At 41.3% G+C, this 16,020-nt stretch overlaps 3 protein-coding genes and 1 non-coding gene across 6 annotated transcripts; 3 read left to right on the top strand and 1 right to left on the bottom strand.

Annotated features, from left to right (window-relative positions):
- Positions 1–886: 886 nt before the first annotated feature.
- On the bottom strand, positions 887–5,359 carry LOC131131242 (tripartite motif-containing protein 66-like). The gene is made up of 8 exons (XM_058075750.1): positions 5,068–5,359; positions 4,609–4,854; positions 4,470–4,525; positions 3,394–3,747; positions 3,210–3,315; positions 3,068–3,142; positions 2,718–2,870; positions 887–1,891 (listed from the first exon to the last, which is right to left on the bottom strand). The coding sequence occupies exons 2-8, from the start codon at positions 4,831–4,833 to the stop codon at positions 1,691–1,693; spliced, it is 1,170 nt and encodes a 389-aa protein (XP_057931733.1). The 5' UTR covers positions 4,834–4,854; positions 5,068–5,359; the 3' UTR covers positions 887–1,690.
- Positions 5,360–5,945: 586 nt separating this feature from the next.
- rpl27a (ribosomal protein L27a) lies at positions 5,946–8,917 on the top strand. The gene is made up of 5 exons (XM_058075490.1): positions 5,946–6,042; positions 6,625–6,688; positions 6,767–6,842; positions 8,468–8,642; positions 8,745–8,917. The coding sequence occupies exons 1-5, from the start codon at positions 6,040–6,042 to the stop codon at positions 8,871–8,873; spliced, it is 447 nt and encodes a 148-aa protein (XP_057931473.1). The 5' UTR covers positions 5,946–6,039; the 3' UTR covers positions 8,874–8,917.
- Positions 7,304–7,433, top strand: LOC131131744 (small nucleolar RNA SNORA3/SNORA45 family). Its single transcript, XR_009130248.1, has one exon. It is a non-coding gene; the product is annotated as a small nucleolar RNA SNORA3/SNORA45 family (small nucleolar RNA).
- Positions 8,918–10,029: 1,112 nt separating the features above from the next.
- On the top strand, positions 10,030–15,170 carry akip1 (A kinase (PRKA) interacting protein 1). Of its 3 annotated transcripts, XR_009130160.1 has the most exons (8): positions 10,352–10,497; positions 10,585–10,647; positions 11,394–11,580; positions 11,642–11,716; positions 11,801–11,908; positions 12,924–13,103; positions 14,131–14,393; positions 14,483–15,170. XR_009130160.1 is itself a non-coding variant. In XM_058075679.1 (7 exons), exons 2-6 carry the CDS (start codon positions 10,637–10,639, stop codon positions 13,071–13,073), a joined length of 531 nt encoding a protein of 176 aa, XP_057931662.1. In that variant the 5' UTR covers positions 10,352–10,497; positions 10,585–10,636; the 3' UTR covers positions 13,074–13,103; positions 14,131–15,170. The 3 variants fall into 3 exon arrangements, 1 of the variants encoding a protein (XP_057931662.1); XR_009130161.1 differs by lacking the exons at positions 10,352–10,497; positions 10,585–10,647 and adding an exon at positions 10,030–10,147; XM_058075679.1 differs by having other exon boundaries at positions 14,131–15,170.
- Positions 15,171–16,020: the final 850 nt, after the last annotated feature.

The raw sequence follows: 16,020 nt of genomic DNA on the forward strand, positions 1-16,020 counted from the left end.
GGGTGGGCCAAATTTTGGTATGGATTCCATGGTACTTTTTTCTAGAACTTGCATGTTGCAATATTTGTGTTTGTGTTTATTTGTAATGTATCCACTGGCAACACGGGAAAAGAAACATGTTCATTACATAACATGTGACCTAACATTAATTTGAGCAAAGAGCTGTTGCCAATACTGGTTAATATAAGCATTAAACGAGCTGAAAAACATCTATCGATTCAATATATCGATACATCCCTAATCTGTATCATTGCTAATTTTAGGCCAATAAAAATCCTTGACAGTTGCAAGAAGTTCATCAACCAAATATGGGCATTGTGATAGTTTGAAGTATTGAAATAATTGATGGGGCATATTTGGAGGTCTTGAAAAGAAGTCAAGTGGAGCTAGGAGACAGGCGAAAGCGGTCTAAAAAAAGAGATATCTTGGACTGGGAATTCTTCTTATTCAAGCATCATTTCAGTAAAAAGTGCAAAGCATCCACTGCAGCATCCAAAGTAAACATCCTGCTCATTTGAAGACGTCCACCTCCTAATGCCGCATCTTATCCGCAACGCCAGGGAGGAAATGAGCGGGAATGACCTCAAATGACACAGAAATGGAAAACATCAGGTGGCTGATCACAGCAAATGCTGGTAGTAAACATCACATGGGGGTCTTCTTCTTTTTCCTCCATTGTCCATTCATGTGACTCACGCATAGTGTTTGATGTCCTAAAACCAAACATCTGCACGTTTCAGGTCAGCGAGGAGAAACACGTGAGGGCGGAATAAAATGACTTGAGGAACTCAAGCCTTTTTTGATAAAAATCTCACTCAATTTCCTCAGATTTGTCTGAACATGAGCCACGAGAACACTGACCCCCCAAAACGCTCCCCCAACCAACCTCCACACTCTACTCCTGCTTCTGTGATCTAAGACATTCAGCCTTTATGACCACGCTGCAGATTTCTCTTATCAGCAGACTTTGTCCGTGTCTTTTTATGGCAAGAGCTGCTTTTTCCTGACAGATGATCCTGTATATGAGTGTTTGTTTGAGAAGAGGCCAAATGTGGAGGCTGAAGAAGCTGAAAGGCCCGAGGCAGCAAGACATGCAACACTAATGCATAGATTATAGAGTATTGTGGGAAGGTTGTTGCACCCCCTGATTTGTTATTGATTTGTATGTAGGTCACACTAAAATGTTTCAGATCATTAAACAAATTTTAATATTTGTCAATGACAACACAACTGAACATAACAAAATTAAACGTTTTTTTTTATTAAGGGAGAACAAAGAATCCAAACCTACATGGTGGCCGTGTGTTGAAAAGTGATTGACCCCCTTTTCAAACATAACGTGACTGAGATTAACTGAGATCTATCAGTTTGAAAAAGGTTATAAAGCCGTTTCTAAAGCTTTGGGACTCCAGCAAACCACAGTGAGAGCCATTATCCAAAAATGATTGACACACCTAGGAAAGAAGTTCCAGTACAGATAGTTACAGTTACAGTAAGATAGTTTAGTTTTTCCCTATTAAATATAGTTTTCCCTATTTTCCCTATTACATGTTATCATCCATGTATCTGAACATGTAAGTGTGATAAACATGCAAAAAAATAAGAAATTAGACACTTTTTTCACACCACTGTAGCTGTAGCTCGAAATAACATATTTTTATTGGTGACCCAACATGACAGCCAAGAATGTTTAGAGTAGAAAGTGTTTTCTCCTCACACATCTCTTCCGTCTGCTGGCCTCTTTCCTCCTCCTGCTGCGCCACTGCAGGCGAGCGCGCTCCATCCTGTCCCGGCTGGCCAACGAGAACATCCTGTCGGGAAAAATCTCCCTCAGCTTGCACAGAAAAAACACCTCCAGGTTTTGACCGGCCCGGGCCACCTCCGAGTCGGGCTGTGGTGAGGAGAGTGCTGGGGTCAGAGAGCCTGCTGCATTTGTGTGACTTCAACATCACACCGCTAATGAGGCCCTAGTTAGTTTACTCTTACGACACTCCCACTCAAGTCCTCTAATCACATCTGATGCTTGTCCTTAAAGGCTCGGGTTACAATGCAGTTATAATAATAGAGTTGAAATGTGGTACCACAGTATATACAGTAATTTATCAGATGTGTGGACTTAAGTCACAATTTTGATGACTCGACTTGGACTTTGACATCAATGACTCGGGACTTGACTCGGACTTTAGTTTGATGATTTTAAAATACAAGAGATATTCTGTGAATGCGTTGAGTAAATTCTATTCAGCTAACGTGATTTTACGTTTTTCATTCATTCATTCATTTTCTACCGCTTTTTCCTCACGAGGGTCGCGGGGGTGCTGGAGCCTATCTCAGCTGTCTTCGGGCGAGAGGCGGGGTACACCCTGGACTGGTCGCCAGCCAATCACAGGGCACATATAGACAAACAACCATTCACACTCACATTCATACCTATGGAAAGTTTGGAGTGGCCAATTAACATAGCATGTTTTTGGAATGTGGGAGGAAACCGGAGTACCCGGAGAAAACCCACGCATGCACAGGGAGAACATGCAAACTCCACACAGAGATGGCAGAGGGAGGAATTGAACCCGGGTCTCCTAGCTGTGAGGTCTGCATGCTAACCACTCGACCGCCGTGCCGCCCGATTTTACGTTTTTATGTCATTAATATTACAAGCTGCTATCAGGGGGAAACGTGCAGCTTCCTCCTACATCAGGAATAACCATTCAGCTTACGTAGTTGAAGGTAGCACAGTTGCTGAGCATCAGAAGGACGTCGTGGACAAACTGGTCAGCTGTAAAGTAGTGCAGAGTGTTGCTCTTGTCCAGTTTCCTGCGGATCAGTGAAAGGTCCATGGGCCTCCTGATGACCTGGTAGTAGTTCCTCGCCTGAGGCACAGTCACCACTTCAATGAACTTCATGAATATTGTATGTATTATATGGGCTATTCTTTGCTTTATGATCATGTTTGTGTACTTCAACATTTCAGGGTCTCAAAATTATATATTATCAGAACTTCGCTGTTCCAAACCAAATTTGGAAACAATTACACCCCTTTTCAAGCTACAGCAGTGGGGTTACCTACTAGGTGGCTGACGGGCTCGTGGAAAGGAGCGCTCAGTGTGTTGACATACAGCAGTAATGTCAGCTTCTCACATCTCTGCAAAATAGAATACAAGAGGCTCAACTTCCTCCATCAACGTGAACGTTAACCCCTACATGCTCACCCTCTGGTCCCGATGGGACAGAGCGTACGAGGTGCTGACTCCCTCACTGGTGAAGGCTTCATTTGGGTTGTGATCTGTTGTGCACAGTGAACATGCCCAGTCTCCCCTGCAGGACAGTCAGTGGAAATGATATTTCAATGTTCATTGATGTTCATTGAAGGAAAGGAGATGAGTCAGCACGCACATCGGGATGCTCAGGAGTGAAGGAATGTGACAGGCCAAGTGGTAAACTTTTGGGCAAACGTCACAGCACAGAAGATCACCTCCATTCAGACAAACAGCACAGTAGTCTTCACTCTCCATCTCCTCACTTCCACTTTGGACCACTTCCTGAGATGAGAGGTCCTCATTAGGATCTCCACATTTGGACTCTGGTGCCTGTTCACATCCCGGCTCTTCAGGCTCAAGCTCAAGCACCATGATGAGCTGCCGGTCAGGATCCAAGTAGAAGGTGTCTGAGTCGGTCTTCCCATGCTGGTGAACCACAATGTAAGATAGATCTGGATTGGATTCCTGTTCTGGTGTCAGTGCAGGGGAGCTGTCAGGACAGAGTAGTTCAGTCCAGGATGATCCTGTTTCTGTTGTTACTGAAGGTGTGTTCACACTTGTCACACTTGCTCTGAAAAAAAAAAAAAAACTCTAGTCTCGGTCTGCCTGCTAGTGGACTATATTACTGAGTGAGGAATGCAACAATGCACCGAAACAGCTAATATGATGTCACGGAATATGAGTGAAACCAGGCAATGGTTAGCCAGAACCAAAATCATTGTGTTGCTCATTACAGTACTCACAGGTTCTCAGAAACACCGTCACCTTGGAGCACACCCCCAGGAATCTCTACGCAATATATATGCTTTTTGTTTCATCTCAGCTGGTACAATTTGGCCTATGCACCCCAAAGACATTGTGTTGTTTTGAAGACATAATGTATGTCACATATGAGGTACCACTTTGTGCGTATGATTTTGTCTTTGGTATACGTTTCATACGTTTCCGTGTCCTTCGTGTGTTCTGTGTACAGTGTCTTAGGAGTTAATTTAGGTTTGACTTAGGCATAAGATCCGACTTACACCAAAACTTAACTTACATCACAGTCTAGGAACGGAACATGTACATAAACTAACAACTTCCTGTATTTGGTCCCGTGAGAAAAATACAAGAGTGGTAACTGAACTGCACTCAAAAGTACTTTACAGTCCGGAGCAGAGTACCAGACTACAAGTGTGAAAGCACCCTGAGAGATTCAAGAAAGGTTTGGACCTGGGTCTTTTCTCTTCAATCTCCACCGCATATGATCCATTTGGATTCATTTCATTCTGAAAAGAGAAAGAGGAAAACAACAATTCAAAGTGTTATTCTGTTCATGCAAAGGACAATCCAAACATCATGACAATCGTACCAGAGTTCCCACAGGCTCCAGAGACGCTACAGATAAAGTGTTGAAGTCAAGACGCTCCAGTCTCACTACAGCTTTGCGAGAATTACCCAGAAGTCTCTGGACATCTTTGCTTACTACGTTTGGACGGGTCTCAGAAGACTCAGGCTCTATTGTCACGTTACTGTATTTGGTTTGTCCACTGGGGAAGTTGCTATGGCGTCTGTCGGGAAGATCTGCCATCTCCATGAGCTTGGGCCTCTGGAGGGCCTGAAGAAAACACAGAAGACACAAGTAAAATGTCTGATGTCGGAATAAAGTCTCACTTACATAAAAGCACTAAAGAGCAACTGAATAACCTTCTCTGGCTAATTATCTCAAGAAAAAGAGCATTAATACTACGTGCCAAATGAAAGGTACTAATTAGAAAAACTCCAACAATAGCAACAAAACACGATTAGTGCATAAAAGCATGAATCTTACCTAATTATGATGACAATAATGAGGGGATGAGCTTCCGAGAGGCTGATGAATGACTCTCCAGGCTGGATGAGAGATGATCATAAGAGCAGTGATGCAAGTATGAAGGTACCCTCTCACTGAGTCTCTGCAAGTGAGTGTCTCCTGTTAATGATGTCCTCGGTGGTCCTCCAGGGACACAAACAACAGCAATGATACACAATGAAAGACGCAAACACACTTGAAGTGCCTGTTTTGTCAATGAAAAGAGTGCTTCCAACCCTGCTGTGTTGTTGTGACAACACATGAAGCAGCTAATTACATATGATGTGAATTAGAAATATACCATGACATTTCATTTATAAGCAACATTCAGGCCACTTGATTTAAACAGCAGCTACCAATAGATACAAAACGCAGGACACGTGTAGACACAACCATTCACGCTCATATTCATACCTATGGACAATTTGGAGTCGCCAGGTAACCTAATATGCATGTTTTTGGTATGTGGGTGGAAACTGGAGTACCCAGAGAAAACCCATGCACGCACTTGGAGAACATGCAAATATATTTAGAAGCATTATAGTAGCAATAATAATATTTAATTCCACATCGTCAGAAGTAACATTAGGAAAACTGAGGTTTAACACAATTCCATAAACAAATAACTAAATATAAATATGCTTGTGTGAAGTTTGGAGGATAAACACACAACAAAGTCTTTGCCTCGTTCAAAATAATAAATGTTTATATTTGTCACATTCTGATTCTGCACATAGGCTCCAGCATACCCGCGACAAGTTGAGGACAAGCAGTAGAGAAAATCGATGAATATAAATGTTGACATTTGCCTTACATTTCACAAGCCAAACATTTATCACTTTTTAAACTGAACGCTAGAGAGCGGTCGAGTTTATTTATTTCCGGTAGTCAAATCTCACAGAAAACCGCGTGATTTTCAAGTCTCGCTCCTCTTTCAACCAGCCTCCAAAGATGGTAGGTGCTATCCTGTACCTCACCGTGGTTTGAACGCCATCTAAATCTACGTCCATCCTAGTTTTCATGTATTTACAGCAACCATCTGATGGTTCAAAGTGTTTCACATACCCGGCAGTTACAATTGTAGCAGTTATTGTGATAATTTTGTTAGTTTCACAGGAATTATGTCACTGCTCAGTGAGCTGCTGGGCCTCTGATTACGGCATGCTAACATGGTGTCTCTTAATTCATTTTGAATCCTACAGATTGTGCTCGTTTGTGTCGTTTAACATTTTAAATTGTTACAGTGTTGACTTCATTTTGGCAACGTTAATATGAGAGTGTTGTTCGAGCAAAAACTACCGGCGTTAGCATTAGCCACTTTGCATTGCTATACGGTGTTAGACGTGAAGGCGTTCATAATCAAATGGGCTAATCGATGTACAGTTTTACTGGGTGCCTGTATTGCATGTGTTAAATGCACTTTGTTAACTCGTTAATAAGGTAAGATCGATTTTCAAGCGAACGACATAATAGACCCGCACCGTGTTGGTTATCAAGTTAGCTAATGTAGCTGAATTGTCTGTCAACCTCCGACAGCCTACTAAGAAGACCAAGACCAGGAAGCTCCGAGGTCATGTCAGCCATGGACATGGTCGTGTTGGTAAGAATAAGTCTCTGTAAGTCTATTACATTGTCTACTGTAAGTGCACTATCAAATGCATTTGTTGTCTTTGCACAGGCAAGCACAGGAAGCATCCGGGAGGTCGTGGTAATGCTGGTGGTATGCATCACCACAGAATCAACTTTGATAAATAGTAAGTACTGCATTACCTCTAAGAATTTTGTACTGTTTAGTTGAGGTAGGTGACTAAAAATGTTGATATTGATTCAATATCTAATGCAGGGGTAACTTAAGCAAGTGCGCCTCATGCCTGTTGTACCGGTATGGATGTGAGCTTGGTTTTACATTGTATTCAGTTGTATTCATGATTTTTTTTTTTAGAAAGTTTTAAATTTCACCTGATACCTATCATTAAATCGTGCCTTCAGTGTGTGTGTGATCCAAGATGGTAGCATAAACACATTGCATTTGCAAACTTTAAGCAAACGTTTTGTCAAACCTGGCAATATTATCTGGCTGCTGAACCTCTATGCAGTCATTGACAATCATTCAATGCTCCAATGTGTGGTGAATAAGCGTTTTACAGTATATCCTTGTACCCGCCATTCTAAAGATGTAGTAGGACACATTTGTTTTGTCTTGTGAAGTTGTCTTGTAGAGACTAGAGTCTCATCTTGACAGTGAACGTTGTCTTGGTGTGCTAGAGTTCTCTTAGAGAAAAGACTGTTGCTATTCACCGACTGGCTCTCTTCTAGGCCAGTCAGACACATTGGCAGTCACAAGAAAACATTAAACATGGGGATAATCTTGCTTAACTAACATACTGTAGAGCAGGGGTGCTCACACTTTTTCAGCATGCGAGCTACTTTTAAAATGACAGTGTCAAAATGATCTACCCACTACAAAAATGCAAAACATCTATTTATTTTCAAATGTATTGAGGATTATTTGTACGTACAATGTATGTTGATGTACCTTACATAACCAAATGAGCCAATATTGCAAAACACACATAATTAACTATTAAAATGTTTTGTAATTACCTGAGTTTACTTTGATGACTTGCACTGAATTGAACCAGCCAGGGATGCATAGTCCGGACAGTAGCTGCTGATAGCCAGCCTCAAGCACACTTCCAAATGTTTATCAGTCATGGATAATATCCGTATGGAAGTGATGTTTTTTGCCTTTTTACTTGGTCCAGCTCCTTCACTCATTTTAGTGACCATAAACTTTAGCGAGGGCTTTAAAATCTCGCAATTCGCCGACTAGCTTAGCACTTTGCATCGTTGTTTACGCATGAGCGGTGACCTAAAGGTCAAAATTCAGTTGTCATCTGATTGGTTGTCCTGTATGTCAATCAAGTAACGGGGATGGATGATAGGCTGACATCGTAAGTTCTGCTGCACTTAGAGACGTTGTTTGATTTGATTGGTCGCCCGAAGGGCAACATTCTGTTATCTGAATGGCTGCCCTGTATATCAATCAAGTGACTGCATTGATGCTGGGATGATATTTTTTTAATGTCATGCCGCGATCGACCAGCGATCGACCAGTACCACCTCCACGATCGACCGGTAGCTCGCGATCGACTTAATGAGCACCCCTGCTGTAGAGGTTTATACTGTATGAAACATTAACATCTGTTATGTTTTAACTATAGTTGGAACCTGGTAGCATATGGGAAGGCTACAAATGTGTATTTCCACCAAGACTATTGCATGTTTTTAAGTTGTGCCGCTGTGTAAATGAAGTTGTTGATTAGTCAGTAATTTGGTTCATAGCAGAGTGTTAGTCTTTTTTGGTGTGTGCTTTCAGCCATCCCGGGTACTTCGGTAAGGTGGGTATGAGACATTACCATCTGAAGAGAAACACCACCTACTGTCCCACCATTAACCTGGACAAGCTGTGGACACTGGTGAGCGAGCAGACCAGGTTAAACTACAGCAAGAAGCCTGATGGACCCACCCCCGTCATCGATGCTGTGCGCGCTGTGAGTTGAACAGTCCTCTTCCTTCCTCGCTTGTTTTCAGCTTTCAACACCTCACAAGTTGAATTCTTTTGTGATCTTTTAATTTTTAAAAAATTCTTTCAGGGCTACTACAAAGTTCTGGGCAAAGGCAAGCTGCCCAAGCAGCCTATGATCGTCAAGGCCAAGTTCTTCAGTCGACGGGCTGAGGAAAAGATCAAGTCAGTGGGCGGAGCCTGCGTACTGATGGCGTAATGCCTTTAGTGTGCTTTTGCAAGAATAAATTGTATAAAAGGAAACTCATGTCTGGTCTTCACTACGCAGAGCTACATACACAAGGATATATTCTAATTTAAATGACGTTGTATGTACAGATGCATCAAAAAAAAATGCGCACAATTCCAGTTGGGATGATGTGGAAATTGTACCTTCAGTACAGTGATTTACAAATTATTTTTAAACTGATTGACTATGTTCACACTGGTAAACTTTATTTTTTGCAAATCTTAGCTTATTTGAAATTTGCCTGCGAAATGTTGGGACAGGTGGCAGAAAATACTGATAAAGTTGAGTGCTGTCAAACCTATTTGGAACAGGCTAATTGGAAACCGCTCTGTACCATGATTGGGTATGAAAGGAGCTTCCCTGAAAGGCTCGGCCATTCACAAGCAAGGATGAGGCGAGAGCCACCACTTGGTGAGCAAATAAACTGTTTATGAAAACTTTCTCAACAAACATACAAGGAATTTGGGGATTTCGTCTACGGTGCATAGATCGTAAAAATATTCAGAGAATATACAGAAACTGGAGAGTTTGAATATTAAATTGTTTTTGTAGTGTATTCAATTGGAAAGGACTTATGTATTCTGTTTCTGTTAACGTTGAACACAACGTCCCACATCATTGGAATTGGGTTTTGTCGTACGTCTTTGAAAAGTTACATTTCAGAAGCTCCAGTTAAGCCATTCTATAAATTGCCGACACAGTAAAGTCATGTATTTTAAGAATGGATTTTTAAGGGTGATTATAGCTTAAAACTCATAAAAGTAAAAATTAAGTATTTTGAAAATGGTCATTGTGAACTACAGGTTTACTCTCAAATCAGTAGATGACCTGCAAAAATGTCCTTTCCTATTGTCTACATTTAATGGTTGATATCACATAACTTTTGCACAATATCAAGTTGAGATGCAGCTGTATATTTCTAAGTTGAAAAAAATGCCTATACTGTATTTGGGGCTCATTTATGCACTTCAACAAAAGTCTGCAGATACTAGACAAATGTGACCATTGTTACGTTCATTAAACTATATATAAACTATTTAGGATTGAGCACATTTTAGGTCTAGTGAAGGTGAGCGGTTTACGAGTTGGGGGCGTGGTCTAAAGCGGGGCACTTCCTGCATTTTTTTCCAGGGGGCGTGGTTATCAAACGCTGAAGAATTGCTCGTCCTGTCGTGTGAAAAGTGTCATTTTTGTGAGGAGTGGAGAAATATCTCAGTAGACGTGGACGACGTGACGAGTCAAAGGTAAGATGGCGAATATTTCACAAGTTCTGTGCGAGCGCGTACGTTTAAAATGACCAATTCGACGTCCCCGCCCGCAGTAATCGCATCAACTTGCGCGAGACTCGCTGGCCCTGCTTGCTTGTTGACGTAATGACGTCACCGCTGGCCGAACCTGACAAGTCCGACTATATTTACTTTCTAATACTAAACAGTGCAACACTTAACCCCAAACAATGTAATAAGCAGGTTAAAGCGACGATGGAATGCTTAAGGAAGACAATAAGTCATCAGTAAGCTAGCATCCATTGTCACCCATGTGTTGTTAATGATTGTAATCAACAAGAAAAGTTTAATAATTCAACTTTTTTTGGGTGAGTCTATTGATCACAATACAAATTTGCTCTTTAACTTAATTTGACCACTAAACGTTTGCATGCCCAAACTGTTCAATGTTTCAGTACATTTTGCACAACTTGGCTGTTTTATGAGCTGAAGGAGCTGAACTGCACAATGGCCAGCAGGTATGATCCATGAATAGAACTATACATGCATTCTCTCATGCAGTTGTTTTTTGAGGTAGGAGTGGGTTTTTTGGCATTTGCAGCCATTTCCTGATGCATTAATTTGATGGTGTTTGTTTATTTTGATCATTTGCTGTGTCTTTTTGTTGGCCTTGGGCACATAAAAATACAATTTGAAAAAACAGCAAATATGGGGGGTAAAGAGCACAAATTTATGAGTATATTTGGACAAGAATATAAATGAATATTAACAGGAAAAAATGTGCAATTTTCTAAGAATAATAATGTTATGAGGAGGGAAAATATCCTTTCAGAAGCATAAAGGAGAAATACTTTAATGTATTAAAGAAAAAAATACTTTAAAAGCCATATTATAGGAAACAAATAAGTAGCAGTTTTGCAGTAAAAAAAAGATTTAGGAGCATTAAGCTTAAGTGCTAAAATGGAGGGAATCAGTAATTGTATGAGAATATGAGGACAAAAACAGAATTAAGTCACAATATTAACAGAAAAAATATTGTAATTTATAACTTAATGAGAATAGAGTGGTAATATGAGGGGGAAATGTCGCCTACAACCAACAAAGCATTTCTTGAAATATATAAAACCTCTTTGCATAGATGCAGGGATTGGTTTCAAACATTTAAAGTCACCTAGGATAGGCTCCAGCACCCTTCCACCCTGAACAGGATCAGCGGTACAAAATGGATGTATGGATTTTAAAGGTGTTGGGTTTTCCTTCTTAGGCGGGACCACGCCATGTTGATAACGACTGTAGCCTGGCTGGAGTCTACCATGAAGCGCTCTGCCCGCCTGGGCCTACAGGTGCTGGAGCGAGCATCCAGGCGGAGGATGGAATTGATGACAACTCCAGAGGTCTACATCGGTGAAGTGTCTGAAGACGAAGACGAAGACGAAGAAATACAAAGCAATGTGAGTCTGTCTGCTTGATGATGTGCTTTATGTGACCGTCATCGCTGTCTGTTGTGTTCAGGAAAGCCGGATAGAGCTGGGGGAGGCCTTTGCCACCATCGCAGAGTTTATGGCGCAGACCTGCTATAATTGCAAAGTCAGTGACCACCTCGCTGCACTGCGGCGCTGTTTGCAGCAGACACTGAATCAGTGTCGCGCTTGTTGACTGTTTGTATTGCAGAAGTTCTACCAGACGGCAGGATGCATGTGTGAGTCCAACATTGAGAAGAAACATGTGGCTCGCTTCCATAAGCATATGAATTTTGCTTCACGTCCACTCATACGACGTGTGAGTACATCACTTGCACTCTGATATGCGTCGGTTATAGAATGTTCAGGGTGTACCCTGCCTCTGACCTGAAGACTGCTGGGATAGGCTCTAGCACAGGGGTCTCAAACTCAATTTACTTGGGGGCCACTGGATCTAGGGTCTGGGCGAGACTGGGCCGCATCAGGTTTTCCAAAAAAAAAACGCATTTAGTAAAAACAGAAAAATGAATAAACTTTGCTTTGGTTTCGATTTTCTATACAAGAAAAGCTCTGATAAAACATTCCACTGTTCTCAAATATCTTACTTTTTATTTTTCTACACAAAATAAGATGAAAAATAAATAAACAAATCAAGAATAAAGAAAATCAATCAATAAGTAATAAATAAATAAATATAATAATAACAATAAAACGGCAAATAATAAAAACTTAAGAAACCCTATATAGTTGGTGGGTAGACAAATTATTTTTTTCAGATTAAAATCAACAAAGCATTATTAGAGCCCTGTAGACATGACAAAACCCGACTATAGTCACATTTATACTCTTTTTATTTACAACATATTGTGCAACTGCAGGGTCTTGAGACACATGCTAACTTGCAAACTAGAGAGCTAGCGACCTAAACGGTAGCCTTCAAGTTATTTCCTTTAAACTTAAATAGCCAAAAACTTACCACTTCCGCACGGATAGGGAGGATAACTATTAACAGTTATTTAACCTTTAACATGAACATTAATCAAACGTAATAATTTTTTCTGGGTACATGATACCATACAGCATCCATATCAAACTTGCGTGGGCCGCACTAACATTAAACTTTCATATCAAGGCGGGGGCCTCAAACTAGTGTTCTGCAGGCCCCATTTGGCCCGCGGGCTGCGTGTTTGAGACCCCTGCTCTAGCATACCCCGCGGCCCTCATGAGGATAAGCGGTATAGAAAATGGATGGATGATGTAAACATTGCAAGCGTTGTACCTTGTACGTTGAAGTGTTGGGTGATGTAATGCTTACGGTATTAACTTGTCTTCAGGGTAAAAGGTCGACGTCAGGGGAAGATTTCTACATTGAGGTTTCTCCTGGAGCGTACTCTGTCAGTGCCAGCCTTCCAGGCTCACAGCAGCAAACTAAGATGGTCGACCTCAACGCCGGCGAGACGATCAATCTCACGTTTAAGCTCTGACCTGGCCACAGCAAGACTACCACCACTAATGTAATCGTTTACGTTTATTTTAATGTCCAAGTGTTATGTCAGTGTTTTTATCCACAATCCAAATCATGCAGCACAGTGTCAAAATAAAAAAAATGTAATAAGAGAATGTGATGTTGTCTAACATCTTGTGGAGGCAGCTCTGGAGTTACTGGTGGAGTGACATCCTTGTGGTCCATGACCTGATACAGTGATTCCTGATGCTTTAAATGGAGTTACTCCAAAAGCAGCGCCGATGCTTGCCTTTCTGCCCCGAGAACCAGAAAGAAACACAGGGCCGTGATTGGACATAGAACCAGGAAGTGAAGTAAACTGAGAGCTGTGATTGGGCGAGGTGCTGCTTTGCAGAATAGGGAAGTTGGATCTTACAGGTGATGACAATGGTGCCGCCCTCACTGGAAACAAACATGATCACACGTCACCATATTTTACTATAACGGGTGTCCAAACGTTACCAGCATGAAAGTTGAGAATGCAGCGGGAGCCACTTTGATGATGTGCATTAAAGTTTGTGTAATATGAATGATTTTTATTTTCACAATATGCCCAGGACCAATCAAAAATGAGCTACAGGCCGGATATGACCCTTAGGGCTGCAGTTTGGAGACCCCGTATTACCATATATAACTATTATAAAAACATTAAAACTTTTACACACTGAGCAAGAATTAAAAAAAAATTACTAAATGATTTTTTGGACACCCTACATTATTTTCTGCATTTTTCCAAAGAATAATGCATTTTACTAATAAAATTCCTACCTATAATGATGATCCAATATACTTTGGTGAGTGCTCATGTTTTGAACAGGATGTCAGTGTAATGTATCCAAACCTTTCGTGTGTTGCGGTTCTGGCCCTGTTCTTCTCCAGTACCTCCACGGAGGACGTTGCTGGCTTACACGTCTTCTAACAGCAGAAAGAAGTGCACCCTCATTATCAGAGGACGATGATAGTGTCACATTGGTGTCACCCTCCATTTCAACTCCGTCATCAATCCCTGTCATGTCACATCCATTTATTCTGTCCAGGCTGGACCCGAGGTTCCATCTGTCGTATGCAGAACAGGACCAACACTTTGTGGAGGAGCGCAAGCAGCATGTAGACACACAGCATGAGCTGCTAGAACCATGGAGAGATGACGTCTGGTTGTGAAGCTCCAGCACTATTCTATGATAATGAGAGGCTGAAATAGTCTGAAGCAGACTGGCGGGTACCAGAGAGACGCATGTGTTCCACATCCGCACCTGAAGCATGCATTGGACCTCTCCTGACGGACACACAGATTAAAGGGGTAAATGCTTTATTTTCATATAAACACACTCATCGCTAATACACATGATGTCACCTGACCTCCACAAGTGTCTCCATGCACCCTCACAGCGGTCACTCTTCCAGGGCCATATCTATGCAGGTGTGGTTCCCATGGTGATAGAACAGCATCCCCACAGCGGAGGGAAGGCGGGTTTGTCCCACAGTGTTTGACCATGTCAGGGGAGGAAACCAGCTGATGCTGCTGCCGCCAGGGGAAGTAAGCACCCAAGATGACGCTTCCTGTATAGTCAAAGTCCACTACCCAAACTCCTGAACGGCCCTGTTTGGACAGAAAATAATGTTTATTTTAATAATGCCCATTTCCTCCACTGAAAGAAAGAAAATATACCAGTAGTAAGTCATAATTATGAGATTAAAAAAAAAAAAAAAGCCATAGGTATAAGATAAGAATTACAAATTACCAGATAAAACTTACGATTGGGATATTACTATATGGTAATGGTAATGGTTTTATTTCATTTGAACATGCATCAGATTACAATTGAGTGCATCACATAATCAGTTCACAGTTCCACATGTCCAAAAGGAGTAGGAAGAAGCAAAGCTAATTAAATCCTACCCCTCCATCTGGTACTTTTACAATCAGTAACTGTTACATTTGTTCACTTCCTGCTTTCCTAATATAGTTTTTTTTGTTTTTTTTTTATTTTTAATTTTTTTGTTGTTGTCCCGTACCAAAGTACGAGGTGATATATGAATATTTCACGTGAAGAATAAAGAGTTCCAGCCTTTCTAATATATTCATTCATTCATTTTTTACCGTTTTTTCCTCATGAGGGTCGCAGGGGTGCTGGAGCCTATCCCAGCTGTCTTTGGCCGAGAGGCGGGGTACACCCTGGACTGGTCGCCAGCCAATCACAGGGCACATATAGACAAACAACCATTCACACTCACATTCATACCTATGGACAATTTGGAGTGGCCAATTAACCTAGCATGTTTTTGGAATGTGGGAGGAAACCGGAGTACCCGGAGAAAACCCACGCATGCACGGGGAGAACATGCAAACTCCATGGTCTCCTAGCTGTGAGGTCTGCGCGCTAACCACTCGACCACCGTGCCGCCCCTTTCTAATATAATTTGAGTTATTTATAATTTTTTTTATAATTTTGTATTTTTTTTTTGTCATGTACCGAATTAAGGGGTGATATGACCATACAATGACATAAGTAAGTGTCAATATAGTGATATATATAGCTCATCATGACTGGTTCAAGACTCTTCATCCTTGTATTTAGCAAACACCAACTGCTTGTATTGTTTCTTAAATTCACTCATCATAGTTTGATTCCATAGTTTGATTAACTTTGTCCTAGCATACACATTATAAATACATTATATAAACAGGCTTCCATAGAACATGGCAATAACCACAAATACAATGCCTTCCATTGGCAAATTTGAACATGTGATGAAACAAAGTTGATAAGAGCAGGACAACGTTTAAAATGTCTATGTTCACCTGCACTTGCTGTATGACAGTAGCAAGGTAATAAAAAGCATCTAACTCCTTCCTGGCCAGCACTCGACAACCTGGAAAGAACTCCGAACTGGACGATATTCTGGCTGGAAGCTCACAGGAAGTC

The sequence above is a fragment of the Doryrhamphus excisus genome, chromosome 6, assembly GCF_030265055.1.
Source record: "Doryrhamphus excisus isolate RoL2022-K1 chromosome 6, RoL_Dexc_1.0, whole genome shotgun sequence".
Taxonomy (NCBI): Eukaryota; Metazoa; Chordata; class Actinopteri; order Syngnathiformes; family Syngnathidae; genus Doryrhamphus; species Doryrhamphus excisus.

What these genes read in the sequence shown, in the direction of transcription:
- rpl27a (XM_058075490.1), top strand. An exon ending in CCATGGACATGGTCGTGTTG is followed by an intron (nt 6,689 to 6,766) that starts GTAAGAATAAGT and finishes GTCTTTGCACAG; the next exon opens with GCAAGCACAGGAAGCATCCG. An exon ending in TCATCGATGCTGTGCGCGCT is followed by an intron (nt 8,643 to 8,744) that starts GTGAGTTGAACA and finishes AAATTCTTTCAG; the next exon opens with GGCTACTACAAAGTTCTGGG.
- LOC131131242 (XM_058075750.1), bottom strand. Translation starts at nt 4,833, where the DNA reads ATGGAGATGGCAGATCTTCCCGACAGACGCCATAGCAACTTCCCCAGT. An exon ending in TCACTCCTGAGCATCCCGAT is followed by an intron (nt 3,316 to 3,393) that starts GTGCGTGCTGAC and finishes ACTGTCCTGCAG; the next exon opens with GGGAGACTGGGCATGTTCAC. An exon ending in TGTCCCATCGGGACCAGAGG is followed by an intron (nt 3,143 to 3,209) that starts GTGAGCATGTAG and finishes TCTATTTTGCAG; the next exon opens with AGATGTGAGAAGCTGACATT.
- akip1 (XM_058075679.1), top strand. An exon ending in ACGAAGAAATACAAAGCAAT is followed by an intron (nt 11,581 to 11,641) that starts GTGAGTCTGTCT and finishes TGTTGTGTTCAG; the next exon opens with GAAAGCCGGATAGAGCTGGG. An exon ending in AGACCTGCTATAATTGCAAA is followed by an intron (nt 11,717 to 11,800) that starts GTCAGTGACCAC and finishes TTTGTATTGCAG; the next exon opens with AAGTTCTACCAGACGGCAGG.